At 36.0% G+C, this 14,780-nt stretch overlaps 3 protein-coding genes across 3 annotated transcripts in view; all 3 read right to left on the reverse strand.

Moving 5' to 3' along the window:
* LOC107618570 (probable beta-D-xylosidase 2) overlaps positions 1–1,215 on the reverse strand; it is a 10,380-nt gene extending 9,165 nt beyond the window's left edge. Inside the window, exon 1 of the mRNA XM_016320672.2 lies at positions 725–1,215. Coding sequence (XP_016176158.1) covers positions 725–1,132 — 408 coding nt within the window. The 5' untranslated portion in view covers positions 1,133–1,215. The remainder of the gene's footprint in view (positions 1–724) is intronic.
* LOC110266996 lies at positions 11,036–14,575 on the reverse strand. The gene is made up of 4 exons (XM_021112118.1): positions 14,521–14,575; positions 11,997–12,207; positions 11,698–11,902; positions 11,036–11,595 (listed from the first exon to the last, which is right to left on the reverse strand). Exons 2-4 carry the CDS (start codon positions 12,145–12,147, stop codon positions 11,430–11,432), a joined length of 522 nt encoding a protein of 173 aa, XP_020967777.1. The 5' UTR covers positions 12,148–12,207; positions 14,521–14,575; the 3' UTR covers positions 11,036–11,429.
* On the reverse strand, positions 12,152–13,521 carry LOC107615225. Its single transcript, XM_021111798.1, has 2 exons — positions 12,269–13,521; positions 12,152–12,161 (listed from the first exon to the last, which is right to left on the reverse strand). Exons 1-2 carry the CDS (start codon positions 13,519–13,521, stop codon positions 12,152–12,154), a joined length of 1,263 nt encoding a protein of 420 aa, XP_020967457.1.

A 14,780-nucleotide genomic window follows, 5' to 3' on the forward strand; every position in this document is an offset into this window, starting at 1 on the left:
GATATTGATTAATTTATAATTATATTAGATTTTTGAAAAAACAAATTAACTTTGAAAAGCATTTTTATAAGTTACTTTTAAAAGTTTTCTTAACTCTTCAAACCTAAAAGTACAAACAAACACATGGGTCTTTCTTACGTATTAAACATAATTTTATTCGCATTGTGACTTTATATTGCATAGTAATTGAATAGCTATGGCCTATGAGTGATCTAGTGATAAAAGGATAGTAGGCAATTTAAATGATTGTCTATAAGTTTAAACTTAAACATTGATATCATATCTTTATAAAATTTACGCCTTAATTTAGCATTTAAAATTACTTTACACTCTGAATCAAACTTCTATAATTTTCTATTTACTTAGAGGACCTAGTTACAGTGCAATTTATAACGATAATGAAGAATGGCAAGATGATGATTTGTGTGAATTCATCATTGGCAAAGTAATCTCACTGAATACATAATCACTTGTAATTTCAAAGTTATTTTAGAACTCTGATTGAATGAATCAAAGTCAATATTTGTAAGTGGGTGATGAAATAATATTAAATCGGATAAATTTTAATACTATATACATTAGAATTAAGATCAAACAAGTCTAATTTAATTTCAAAAGTTATTTAGGTAAAAAATGTCTCATATTTATAAACTTGTAATGACTCCAATATAATTTCTTTTTTTTTTTTTCTAAATTAAATGTTAAGCATGAAAAGTAAACTCACCCGGCCAATTTCTTCCCATAATGATGCATTGAAAGATGCAGCAGTGGTAATGACTTGAGGGAAGCTAGTGGCAGCAGGGAATGGGCCACCGAACTTTGTTCCGGGGCCCACATTGGAGACGCCGTGAAGCGCCTCCGACCACCACTCATACCCTTTGATCCCCAGCCTTGGAACTGCAGCAGCATTGTTCACTAGCAGAGTCACCTTCTCTTGTAGTGTTAGCCTCCCGATTAGGTCCTTCACCCTCACCCTTATTGGCAGGGAAACTTTGCAAAATGGCAAGTTCTTTGTGGCCCTGTCATTTGGGTCGCAGGCGAACGGGTCGCGCGCTTCGCCAAGACGACCCAATAGGACGAGGACGAGGAGAAGGAAGACGGGGACGGTGGAGGGTGAGAAAATGGAGGCCATTTGAGAAGATAAAGAGAGGGAAAAAAAATGGATGATAATGTGTGAGAATGTAATAGGCTTTGGTGGTTTTTAGCAGTTATGGAATGGAGGGAAGGAAATATATAGGGAAAGTTGACAGAGTGTTTTTTCTTTTTTTCCAATTATTATACATAGATAAGTATAAGTCTATAATATCTATCTCATTACTCAATAAAAGTGAATATTTAAACGATTATATTATATTATGTATACACTAAAATTAACTATTAAAGTCAGTTATTAGTATAAAATATATGTTAAAATATAAATACACATTAAAAATAAATTAAATTATATATATATTTATATAAAAACTAAATGAAAAATGGTTATATTTTACAACAATAATTAACATTAAAATAGAAAATCACATTTTTCTTTTTAAATGCCTATGTGAGGCTATTTAAAATTTCAGTCATTCTAACTTTATAAAATTTAACAATTATAATGTAAGTATTTCTTTAAATAATGTGTGAATTTACATGTAATGTAATCCAATAAATGCTACTATTGGTTTTTGTTGACATGTAATAGACAGAGCTATCCAATTAATTAGTTGGCCGTTTGATGATTGGATTTTTGTTAAGAAATGATGTTTACATGCATTAACTATTGTGCATATTTTTTTGTTTTTTTTATTAATTATTTTTAATATCAAAAGTAGAAAATGTACAAAAAAGATATATACAAAAGTGGTACAAATATCGTTAATCAATCTCATTATGTCAAGGAAAAGAAAATAAAAAATAAAAAATGTTTCAAGGTAACAATGAAGCAAGTTTGCTGGTGAAATTTTCAATAGGAAGTTACCAAGTTGGTGACTAACAGAAAGATGGTAACCAATTTTAATTAACAACCGATGGTACAATATTAGAATCTACCTGCTGCATGCACTTTTTGAAATATGTTATTACTTGATCAATGAATGTTTTCACCAAGCGAATCATTTAGCAAATTCACAACGGTGGGGTCTTACCAACAAATATAATAATATATCTTGTTTTACTGTGTTTTTCAACGCAGAAATATTTAATAACAAAAAAAATTTACCAAAACTAATCACAATTTATTTTATTTAATATTTAATAATAAAATTCAATATTATCGGATTACAATTTTTAAAAATTGTATACATAAATACAATTTTCATATTATTATAAAAATCGCAATAGAAATTCAGTGGATTAGAAACATACATAAATAGTCAGAAGAATATAGCGATTTACATCTAAACACAAAAAAAAAATTGCGATATTTCTCTAATAATTTCTTCATAAACATCAAAAATACATAAATCACGAGAGAAATATACATAAATATAAAAATATAATTTGGATATGTAATTTTTAAAAGTTGTATTTTAATAATATTAAATTACAGACCATTTATTTTGGTATCTTGCTCTTAAATATATGGGGAGTGCTCTTAAATATATATGTCCAAAAACAATTTTATCTCTTGTTATAACAATTTTTTTTAATAAAACAGAGGAGTTGCAGAGCACTAGTGCTGAAAGCATTAGTGTAACACTTTTGATTGGATGGATGGGCATTAGTGATACTGTTACCAGGGGGGTGGTTGGTCCTACTTTTCAGACATTAATAATTCATGCATATGGAGTTACATGTTAGATAGATGCGATTGACTTTTAATTTCCTTGTGGTAACAATCTCTAGAGTATAACTAGGGCAATAAAATGATAGAAAATTATATGGTACAGATCTAAATCTGTACAGATTTAAAGATTTGCTTAAACCACATTTTTTAAAGTCACATTTTTCACTTAAAACCGTAGCTCTTCACAAAGAAAAGCGTTACCTAATGGAAAAAAGTAAATTAAAAGATTTAAGAGAAGAAATAATTAAGTTATCAAAATTAATAGATCAAAAATTAATGATTTTAACTAATGTTAATTGTAATGACACCGAATTCTTAAAATCAATACAAAATGATTTTTCTCAAAATCTTTATTTTACTATAAGACAAGAATTAATTATAAAAGCAGAAATACTTTGCTTGTGTCTAGTAAAAGAAATGAAATTAAAGAGAGATGAGACTCTTAGTGGAATTTGAATCAGCATTCTACAACTTATCTGGACTCTTAGAAAAGCTCCCTGAAGGGATAAAGAGGAATCTCTGCTATTTGATAAAAGACAGAGAAGACCACAAGTGCCAGCTATGCATCTCAGAGTTATCTAAAGAAAGCAATAATAAAACGGAATCAACCCACATGATAAAGGAAGAAGACAACGCATCTGAAGGTCACATAATGAAAGAGGAAGATAGCACATCTGAAGCATCTCTCAACATTATTGCATAGTGACGTAAGCGCTTAGGTCATAGAGCACCAACAATGTAGCTGGTGCAAGATAATAAACAATGACGTAAGCAATGACGTCATAAGAAGGGTAAGGATGGGAATTGTCCATCAGACCCAACCATTATAAATAGGTTGCTTAGGCAATTGTAGAAGGCATCAGAAAATAGAAAGCAGGAGGCTAAGAGTACTCATATGCTAGAAGAGCAAGGACAATAGAATCTCTAGAAAATAGTGATGAAGCGATGATAGAATTTGCAGAAATTCTAAAATAAATAATGAAGCATGCAAAGATTGAAAGACCAGAAAATAAAATAAAAAGAAAAAGAGCGAAAAATTTAAAAAGCAAAATAAATGAGTATAAAAGGAAATTAAATAATCTTCAGATCGAAATTGATGACCTTATAATAAAAAGGATAGAAATAAGAATAAATATAAACAAGTTGGAGTTAAACTTAAAAAATTTATAAATGCCTAGAAAACCATATTATGACTTAAAAGAATTAAAGCTGTTGAAAGAAAAAATGGAGAATGAGGTTGAAAAATTAAAAAGATATTTAGAAACAACAGAAAGTGTAGAAATAAAAGAAGTTGTTGAAGATTTGAGAAAATATATTCAAGAAAAAGACAAACAGATAAAAAATTTTATAAACAATAATCCATGCAAAAAAGACTATTATAAACTAAAACAAGATTGAAAAACTATAAAAATCAGAATTATAAAAGTAACATTTTCAATTCTATACAAATTATAAACTTATTCGAAGTAAAATATGAAGAGTAAAAATTGGTATCAGAGCCAAGTTAACGATTAAGGGTAACACTTTTTCTTTAAGCAACACTTTTAGTGACACGCTTTTCAGCCACAAAAAGACAAAAATCTGTACACCCACATCTGTACACTATAAGGCCCCTAAAATGATTAGGTGGTTCCACAAGAATCGAAAACTTATAGCGTTTAAGTCTAAAGAAGAAATTATCAAGCAACCGCATTTATCATCAAATGTCTAGAGCTTATGGCAACTTGCAAGTGTGGTTAAATTATTTTTATATAAAATGATAAATTTGGAGTAACACATATTATTGAAAAGATGATGAAATTTTATCTCAAATCATTTAAAAATATGACAAAAATATAGAGTACTCAATCACGAAAATTGAATAAATAAAAAATACACATTAAAAACGAATAGAAGTTTGTTAGCTCACCAAATATTAGCATAATTGAAGAGAGCCCAATCAATAAAAATGAAGATGGAGAATCAGATCAGGAGAGTGAAGCTAGGCTTTTGGCAGTTGGACCCAAAAAGTCAAGAATCAGAAAGAAGTCCCAATGGATGAAGGACTACATTGTGGGATGAGGAACACACCATAGTAGATCATGATCCCTGCCAGCAGAGCAAAGTAGTTACGCGAGATTGTTGTATTGAGAGGAGAATGACCATTATGCAGTAGAGAAAATTGTAAAAGATATTTTTCTTGGAGTCAAACCTTGACCCAAATACGGTATTGTTCTTCCCCTTTGTTCATCAATTACATCGCTATTTATCTAAATGTTCTATTAAATCGTGGAGTCTAAAATTCTAGTGAAACATTTAGTGATCTCGTTGAGAGAGAAATGGTCATTTCTACAGAACTCAATCATCAAGTGGAGGTTGCTGCTCTTTAGCGTAGCTACGTTGAAGTAGTGAGCCAACTCTTCGACACCAATGGATGCATGAACGACTTGGAGAATTTGCCGCAGGAGCAGGAGATTCGAGGACTTCTTAAAGAAGCCTTGAAGATGAAGAAAGCTGCCGACGAATGGTACACGAAATCGTGATTGTTCATTCTCTGGCAACGGTACTAAAAACTTGGTACGCACATTCATAATCTCAATTCTTTTTCACAACTCCGCACAACTAACCAGCAAGTGCACTGGGTCGTCCAAGTAATAAATCTTACGTGAGTAAGGGTCGATCCCACGGAGATTGTCGGCTTAAAGCAAGCTATGGTCATCTTGTAAATCTCAGTCAAGCAGATTCAAATGATTATGAGGTTTTGATAATTAAAATATAAACAAAATATAAAATAAGATAGAAATACTTATGTAATTCATTGGTGAGAATTTCAGATAAGCGTATGGAGATGCTTTGCTCCTTCTGAATCTCTGTTTTTCTACTGTCTTCATTCAACCATTCATACTCCATTCCATGGCAAGCTGTATGTTGGGGGATCACCGTTGTCAATGGCTACCATCCGCCCTCTCAGTGAAAATGGTCCAAGTGCGCTGTCACCGCACGGCTAATCATCTGTCAGTTCTCGATCATGTTGGAATAGGATCCATTGATCCTTTTGCGTCTGTCACTACGCCCAACACTCACGAGTTTGAAGCTCGTCACAGTCATCCCATCCCAGATCCTACTCAGAATACCACAGACAAGGTTTAGACTTTTCAGATCTCAAGAATGCTGCCAATTGATTCTAGCTTATACCATGAAGACTCCGATATTTCGAAATGGAGGCTAAGAGATACACGCTCAAGCTATTGCAGATAGAACGAAAGTGGTTGTCAGGCACGCGTTCATAGGTGAGAATGATGATGAGTGTCACGGATCATCACATTCATCAGGTTGAAGTGCAAGTGAATATCTTGGAATAAGACTTGAATTGAATAGATAAACAATAGTACTTCGCATTAATTTATGAGGAACAGCAGAGCTCCACACCTTAATCTATGGGGTGTAGAAACTCCACCGTTGAAAATACACAAGTGATAATGGTCCAGGCATGGCCAAATGGCCAGCCCCCTAAACGTGATCAATGGTCAAAAGTGATACAAAGATAGTCTCAAAAATGATCAAAATATTTGAAATAAATCACTAAAAGTAGTTTTTATACTAAACTAGTAGCTAGGGTTACAGAAAATAAGTAAATGATGCAGAAATCCACTTCCGGGGCCCACTTGGTGTGTGCTTGGGCTGAGCATTGATCTTTACACGTGTAGAGACTTCTCTTGGAGTTAAACGCCAGGTTGCAGCCTGTTTGTGGCGTTTAACTCTGGTTTGTAACCTGTTTCTGGCGTTTAACTTCAGAATAGGGCAGGAAGTTGGCGTTTGAACGCCAGTTTGCGTCGTCAAAACTCGGGCAAAGTATGGACTATTATATATTGATGGAAAGCCCTGGATATATACTTTCCAAAGCAATTGAGAATTGAAGTTCAGAATGATTGGCATCTATAGGAACTCAGAATTTAGATAGTGTTATTGATTCTCCTAGTTCAGTATGTTGATTCTTGAACATAGCTACTTTATGAGTTTTGGCCGTGGCCCTAAGCACTTTGTTTTCCAGTATTACAACCGGATACATAAATATCACAGACACATAACTGGGTGAACCTTTTCAGATTGTGACTCAGCTTTGCTAGAGTCCCCAATTAGAGGTGTCCAGGGTTCTTAAGCACACTTTTTTTGCTTTGGATCACGACTTTAACCGCTCAGTCTCAAGCTTTTTACTTGACACCTTCACGCCACAAGCACATGGTTAGGGACAGCTTGGTTTAGCGGCTTAAGCCAGGATTTTATTCCTTTGGGCCCTCCTATCCATTAATGCTCAAAGCCTTGGATCCTATTTAACCTTGCTTTTTGGTTTAAAGGGTTACTGGCTTTTTGCTCCTGCCTTTTGGTTTAAAGAGCTCTTGGCTTTTTCTGCTTGCTTTTTCTTTTTCTTTCTTTTTTTTTCTTTTATTTTCGCCATTTTTTTCGCAAGCCTTGCTTTTCACTGCTTTTTCTTACTTCAAGAATCAATTTTATAATTTTTAAGATTATCAATAACATTTCCCCTTTTTCATTATTCTTTCAAGAGCCAACAATTTTAATATTCATAAACAACAAATTCAAAAGACATATACACTGTTCAAGCATTCATTCAGAAAACAAAAAGTATTGTCACCACATCAAAATAATTAAACTAATTTTAAGGATGAATTCAAAATCATGTACTTCTTGTTCTTTTGTGATTAAAAACATTTTTCATTTAAGAAAGGTGATGGATTCATAGGACATTCATAGCTTTAAGACATAAACACTTAGACACTAGTGATCATGTAGTAAAGACATAAACATAAATAAACATAAAGCATAGTAAACGAAAAACAGAAAAATAAAGAACAAGGAAATTAAAGAACGGGTCCACCTTAGTGATGGCAGCTAGTTCTTCCTCTTGAAGATCTTATGGAGTGCTTTTGCTCTTCAATGTCTCTTCCTTGCCTTTGTTGCTCCTCCCTCATAGCTCTTTGATCTTCTCTAATTTCATGGAGGAGGATGGAATGCTCTTGGTGCTCCACCCTTAGTTGTCCCATGTTGGAACTTAATTCTCCTAGGGAGGTGTTAATTTGCTCCCAATAGTTTTGTGGAGGAAAGTGCATCCCTTGAGGCATCTCAGGGATTTCATGATGAGGAACTTCCTCATGCTCTTGTTAAGGTCCATGAGTGGGCTCTCTAGTTTGCTCCATCCTCTTTTTAGTGATAGGCTTGTCCTCTTCAATGAGGATGTCTCCCTCTATGACAATCCCAACTGAACTGCAGAGGTGACAAATGAGATGAGAAAAGGCTAACCTTGCCAAAGTGGAGGACTTGTCAGCCACCTTGTAGAGTTCTTGAGGCATAATCTCATGAACTTCCATTTCCTCCCCAATCATGATACTATGGATCATGATGGCCCGATCCACAGTTACTTCGGATCAGTTGCTAGTAGGAATGATAGAGCGTTGGATGAACTCCAACCATCCTCTAGCCACAGGTTTAAGGTCATGCCTTCTCAATTGAACCGGCTTGCCTCTTGAGTCAATTTTCCATTGAGCTCCTTCCACACATATGTCCATGAGGACTTGGTCCAACCTTTGATCAAAGTTGACCCTTCTAGTGTAGGGGCGTGCGTTTTCTAGCATCATTGGTAAGTTGAACGCCAACCTTACATTCTCCGAACTGAAATCTAAGTATTTCCCCCGAACCATTGTAAGCCAATTCTTTGGATTCGGGTTCATACTTTGATCATGGTTCTTAGTGATCCATGCGTTTGCATAGAACTCTTGAACCATTAAGATTCCAACTTGTTGAATAGGATTGGAGAGAACGTCCCATCCTCTTCTTCTAATTTCATGTCGGATCTCCGGATACTCACTCCTTTTGAGCTTGAAAGGGATCTCAGGGATGACCTTTTTCTTGGCCACAACTTCATAGAAGTGGTCTTGATGGACCTTTGAGATGAATCTTTCCATCTTCCATGACTCAGAGGTGGAAGCAATTGCCTTCCCTTTCCTCTTTCTAGAGGTTTCTCCGGCCTTAGGTGCCATAAATGGTTATCGAAAAACAAAAAGCAATGCTTTTACCACACCAAACTTAAAAGGTTTGCTCATCCTCGAGCAAAAGAAGAAAGAAAGTAGTAGAAGAAGAAGAAAATGAAGGAGATGGAGGGAGATATGTGGTTCAGCCAAGGGGTAGAAGTGGTGGTTGTAATATGTGAAAATGAAAGAGTGGTGAGGGGTTTATATAGGGGTGGGGGGGAGGGTTAGGTTTCGTGTGGAAAAGGAGAGAGAGAGAGAGAGAGAGAGAGAAGAAGAAGAAGAAGAAGAAGAGAGAAGGGACGAGAGAGAGAGAGAGAGAGAGAGAGAGAAAGAGAGAGAGGTGGGGTAGGTGGGGATCCTGTGGGATCCACAGATCCTGAGGGATCAAGGACTTATCATCCCTGCTCCATTTAGGCGTGTAAACGCCCTTAGAGTGCAATCCTAGCGTTTAACGCCAGACTGCTGCTTGTTTCTGGCGTTAAACGCCAGCTTTTCTCCCTTTCTTGGCGTTTAACGCCAAGTTGATGCTTGTTTCTGGTGTTAAACACCAGACTGTAGCCTGTTTCTGGCGTTTAACGCCAGAACGCCAGCTTGATGCTTCTTTCTGGCGTTAAACGCCAGTCTGATGCTTCTTACTAGCGTTTAAACGCCAGTAAGCTCTTCCTCCAGGGTGAGCTATTTTTAATGCTATTTTTCATTCTGTTTTTGGTTTTTCAGTTGTTTTTGTGACTTCACATGATCATCAACCTAAAGAAAACATAAAATAACAATGAAAAATAAATAGATATAATTAAATAACATTGTGTTGCCTCTCAATAAGCGCTTCTTTAATGTCAATAGCTTGACAGTGAGCTCTCATGGAGCCTCACAGATAATCAGAGCAGGGTTGGGGCCTCTCAACACCAAACTTAGAGTTTGGTTGTGGCCTCCCAACACCAAACTTAGAGTTTGAATGTTGGGGTTTTGTTTGACTCTGTATTGAGAGAAGCTTTTCATACTTCCTCTCCATGGTTACAGAAGGAGAACCTTGAGTCTTGAATACAAGGTAGTCCTCATTTAACTTAAGGACCAACTCTCCTCTGTCAACATCAATCACAGATTTTGCTGTGGCTAGGAAGGGTCTGCCAAGGATGATAGATTCATCATCATCCTTCCCAGTGTCTAGGATTATGAAATCAGCAGGTATGTAAAGGCCTTCAACCTTCACTAGCACGTCCTCTACTAGTCCATAAGCCTGTTTCATTGATTTTTCTGCCATCTCTAGTGAGATTCTTGCAGCTTGTACTTCAAAGATTTCCAGTTTCTCCATTACAGAGAGTGGCATGAGGTTTATCCCTGACCCCAGGTCACATTGAGCCTTCTCAAAGGTTATAGTGCCTATGGTACAAGGTATGAAGGATTTTCCGGGATCCGGTTTCTTCTGAGGTAATGTCTGCCTCATTAATGCATTCAATTCATTGGTAAACAAGGGGGGTTCATCCTCCCAAGTCTCATTACCAAATAACTTGGCATTCAGCTTCATGATTGCTCCTAGATATTTAGCAACTTGCTCTTCAATGATGTCTTCATCCTCTTCAGAGGAAGAATATTCATCAGAGCTCATGAATGGCAGAAGAAAGTTCAATGGAATCTCTATGGTCTCTATATGAGCCTTATATTCCTTTGGTTCCTCAAATGGAAACTCCTTTCTGTCCAGAGGACGTCCTATGAGGTTTTTCTCACTGGGACTCACGTCCTCCTCACTCTCTCCAGGTTCGGCCATGTTGGTCATGGTTATGTCCTTGAACTCTCTCTTGGGATTTTCTTCTGTATTGCTTGGGAGAGTACTGGGAGGAGTTTCAGTAATCTTCTTACTTATTCACCTCTGCCATTGCAGGATTCTCAGGATCATAAGCTTCTTCTTTAGAAGATGCTTCTTTAGTACTGTTGGATGCAGCTTGCAATCCATTCAAACTCTGAGAAATCATATTGACTTGCTGAGTCAATATTTTGTTCTGAGCCAATATGGCATTCAGAGTATCAATTTCAAGAACTCCCTTCTTCTGAGGCGTCCCATTGTTCACAGGATTCCTCTCAGAGGTGTACATGAACTGGTTATTTGCAACCATTTCAATGAGTTTCTGACAAAGTTCAGAAAACCGGACTGGTCATCAAACTGCTCTAGTCACTGGTTCACTGGTTCACTGGTCTAACCGGTTCAACTGATGGTTCAACCGGAAAAATCGTTTTAGAGTAGAATAATAAATAAATTATAAATACACATCCTAAAATATAATTATAGTCTGATACAAATCTTAAAATATATTCGAAATTAAAAACACTACATAAAATATCATCAACCAAATACATATGATCTTATCAAAATCCAAACTCAAAAGTTAAATAGTAATAAAAGCATATGTAAATATTAAATCCCAACATCATGGTTTATCAATTATCAAAATCCGCAAGAACTTGTTGCAAATCTGCTTCGGTGGGATGATCTTCACCTTCATTCCCACCCTGATCAGCAGAAGAAAGAGATGCAGCATAAAGACCACTACTACCACCGCCACTTTGATATAAATCAGCATCAATTTCACCTAATAAAATAGAAATGTTATCATTATATTATAAACTAGCAACATTCTAATAAATCATTAGAAACTAAATATACTATACTCATGCAATAAGTCATCCACATTACTAGAAAGATCAGACTCTTTCTCTACAACCTCTTCAGTCACCCAGAAGTCAACTTGACTGATACTTTCATAATCAATTGGATCATGTCGTGTCTTTTGCTTTCTTTTTTCTTTTTCCTTCCTAACAAGTTAAATACAATATATGGAGATTTAATAATTTACAAATTTATTATGATAAAGATTACAAATGAAACAATATAGTATTTCATGAAACATATATTACCTGGATTTAAGACGCAAATTATAGGTAACATAAACAATGTCATTCAGTCTATCATGCTCCAATCTATTTCTTCTTTTTGTATGAATCTGGTCCAAAAGGCTCCAATTTCTCTCACACCCAGAAGAAGCAGATGCTTGGCTAAGAATGCGAACAGCTATCTTTTGTAGACATGGAGCAGAGCCTCCGAATAACCTCCACCATTCATCTACCAATTATAAAACCATAACATATTATAAGATATTAATTAAGAACAAAGGAGCATAAAACAAGTTAAAACAAATATTCAACCATATTCTTACCAGGCTTAAGTTCAGATGCAGCTGGAATAACTTCTTGTCTATCAAAACTTTCCTTCCGATCTCTATATAAATGTATTTCTTTCATTGCCTGAACTGAATCCAAATTGTTACACTTGCAATACAAGGTAACAAGATCAAGCAAACCTCGCATAACATCAGGTGCTTCTTTATAATTTTCATTAAAAAAGAATTTAGGATTCAGGAAGTAAGCTGCCGCATGAAGATCTTTCTTCAAATGCTTGTCCCATCTTGAGTTGATAATATCTGTGTACGGCTGATATGCAGTCTTGGATTGCCTAAACATCTCCTTAATTGCATCTTCTGCCCTTAGCATTCCTTCATAAACATACCCCAAAGATGGGGGGTCATCAACATCAACAACCCTCAGCAAGTAAATCAGAGGGCTCACAAGTTTACATACAGTAAAGCAATCGTCCCAAAATTTAGCATCCAGAATAATAGCACTCACAGCTCTACCAGTAGCACTCCTTCCTAATTTGTGATCAGTGAAAATTGAATCTACAACCAATTGTTGCAACTCCTTTTTACGGTCAAAGATGCTCTTGAATGTAATAAACACAGTTGCAAACCGGGTTGCACCAGGACGTACAATTTCTCTCCACTTAGGTCTTTCTCTTAGCCAAGATAAGAAAATCGTATGATTGTACACAAATACTGTGATCTTTGAAGCACGAGTTGCAAGGTTAGAAATATGCGCCATGCTGCTTATATCTTTTAAAATAAGATTAAGGCAATGAGCAGCACATGGTGACCAATAGATATTATCATATTTTCTATTGATAAGCCTACCAGCAGCAACATAATTGGCCGTATTATCAGTCACAACATGCACAATATTATTTGGGCCAATCCATTCAATCACCTCAGAAAACAAAGTACAGAAGTGTGAAGCATTTTTTACCATACTGGAAGCATCTACTGATTTCAGAAAGCACAAACCTTTAGAACAATACACCAAGAAATTGATTAACGTTCTTTGTATTTGATCTGTCCAACCATCAGCCATGAGGGTACATCCAGTTTCCTTCCATGCACTCCTATAACTATCAACTAGCATTTGACTTTCTCTTTTAAGATCAGCCAACAAATTAACCCTTAACTTATCATAAGAAGGCCCCTTGTAACCAGGTCCAATACCAACAACCCCATCCAACATATCTTGGAAATATGGCGACATCACAGCATTAAATGGAATTTTACAATCCAAAAGCCACCGAGCAAATCGTTTATCAACCTCGTGTATCGCCTCTTTGTTTTGCATAACACTTTTAATACTTGGTTGAGCTCCTGGAGTTGTTCTTGGTGCAAACATAGGAGGAATGACTTTGGCTTTTTTCTTTGGATCGCCTCCAACTCCTTGCTGACTCAAGGTACGCTGCTGTTCCTGTTCTTCTTGAGCTATTGCCTCATCAATTGCATCCTCTACCTCATCACCACCCTCTTCACCAAAACTTACTTTTCTTTTCTTTTTGCTGGCCTTAATATCTTTCAACAAACTTTCCATCTATTTTTTCACATCATATGGAACTTTAGGACATTTTTTCACGTCTCCAGTAATCTTTGCTAGATGTTTCTTCATCCTGTGAATTCCACCTCCATTGAAAACTTGTAGACAAAATAAACATTGATATTGTGGTTTTCCATTCACGTGTTGTAGAGCAACATATTTCCAAGCTAAATCTGTTTTTTCCCTAAGGTTAGAAGAACCTTGTGAATGACTATCGTTAGCAGCATCATTCGGAATAGGAGTATCGGCAGACATGTTATTATTCACAGAAGCATTGTTATCAGCAGTTGCTTCTTGGTTAATACTATTTTCCATAACTGAAATTAATAAAACATGTATGAAATAGAAATTGACCAAACACAAATTGACCAAACACAGCCACTTACTTTTCAGATTATTAATTTCTTATGCTAATTGCTAACCAACAAACAGTCAAATAGAAATTGAGCAGAGGAACGAAGTTCACAGAAAATGCACAGTTCACAAAGAGCAAGTTCACAGGAATTGAAATCAGAAATTGAAATCAGAAAATGCACAGAGCAAGTTCACAGAAATTGAACAGTTCACAAATGAAGTTGAGCTGAAAATAGAAGACCAGCCAGCTTAACATTCAGATTTTTTATTTTTTATGCTCAGCAGCAAACAGAAATTGAGCCAAGGACCAAACACAAATTGACCAACAAATAGAAATTGTGCAACAAAGAGGAATTAAGCTGCAAAATAGAGCAGAAATTGAGCAGAGGACCAAACACAAATTGACCAAACACAGCCACTTACTTTTCAGATTATTAATTTCTTATGCTAATTGCTAACCAACAAACAGTCAAATAGAAATTGAGCAGAGGAACGAAGTTCACAGAAAATGCACAGTTCACAAAGAGCAAGTTCACAGGAATTGAAATAAGAAATTGAAATCAGAAAATTAAGCCGAGGTCTAACTGTCTAAGTTCAGTTCACATTGAGGACAAAGAGAAAGAGAACATGAGCAGAGGTCTAAGTTCAGTTCAGTTCACAGAAAATTAAACCGAGGTCTAAGTGCACAGAAATTGAACAGTTCACATCGATGGAAGAACATGAGCAGAGGCGAAGGACAAAGAGAAATGAGCAGAGGACGAGTCACTCACCTGGGGTCGATGGAGGGCTACCGGTGTTGACTGTTGAGGACCGCCGACCGCGCGATGAGACGGCTACTGCGTGCTGCTGTTGAGAAGATGAAGTCGATGGAGATGGAGGGCTACTGGGCAGGAACCAGGCGA

This window comes from Arachis ipaensis, chromosome B09 (genome assembly GCF_000816755.2).
Source record: "Arachis ipaensis cultivar K30076 chromosome B09, Araip1.1, whole genome shotgun sequence".
NCBI classification, from domain to species: Eukaryota; Viridiplantae; Streptophyta; class Magnoliopsida; order Fabales; family Fabaceae; genus Arachis; species Arachis ipaensis.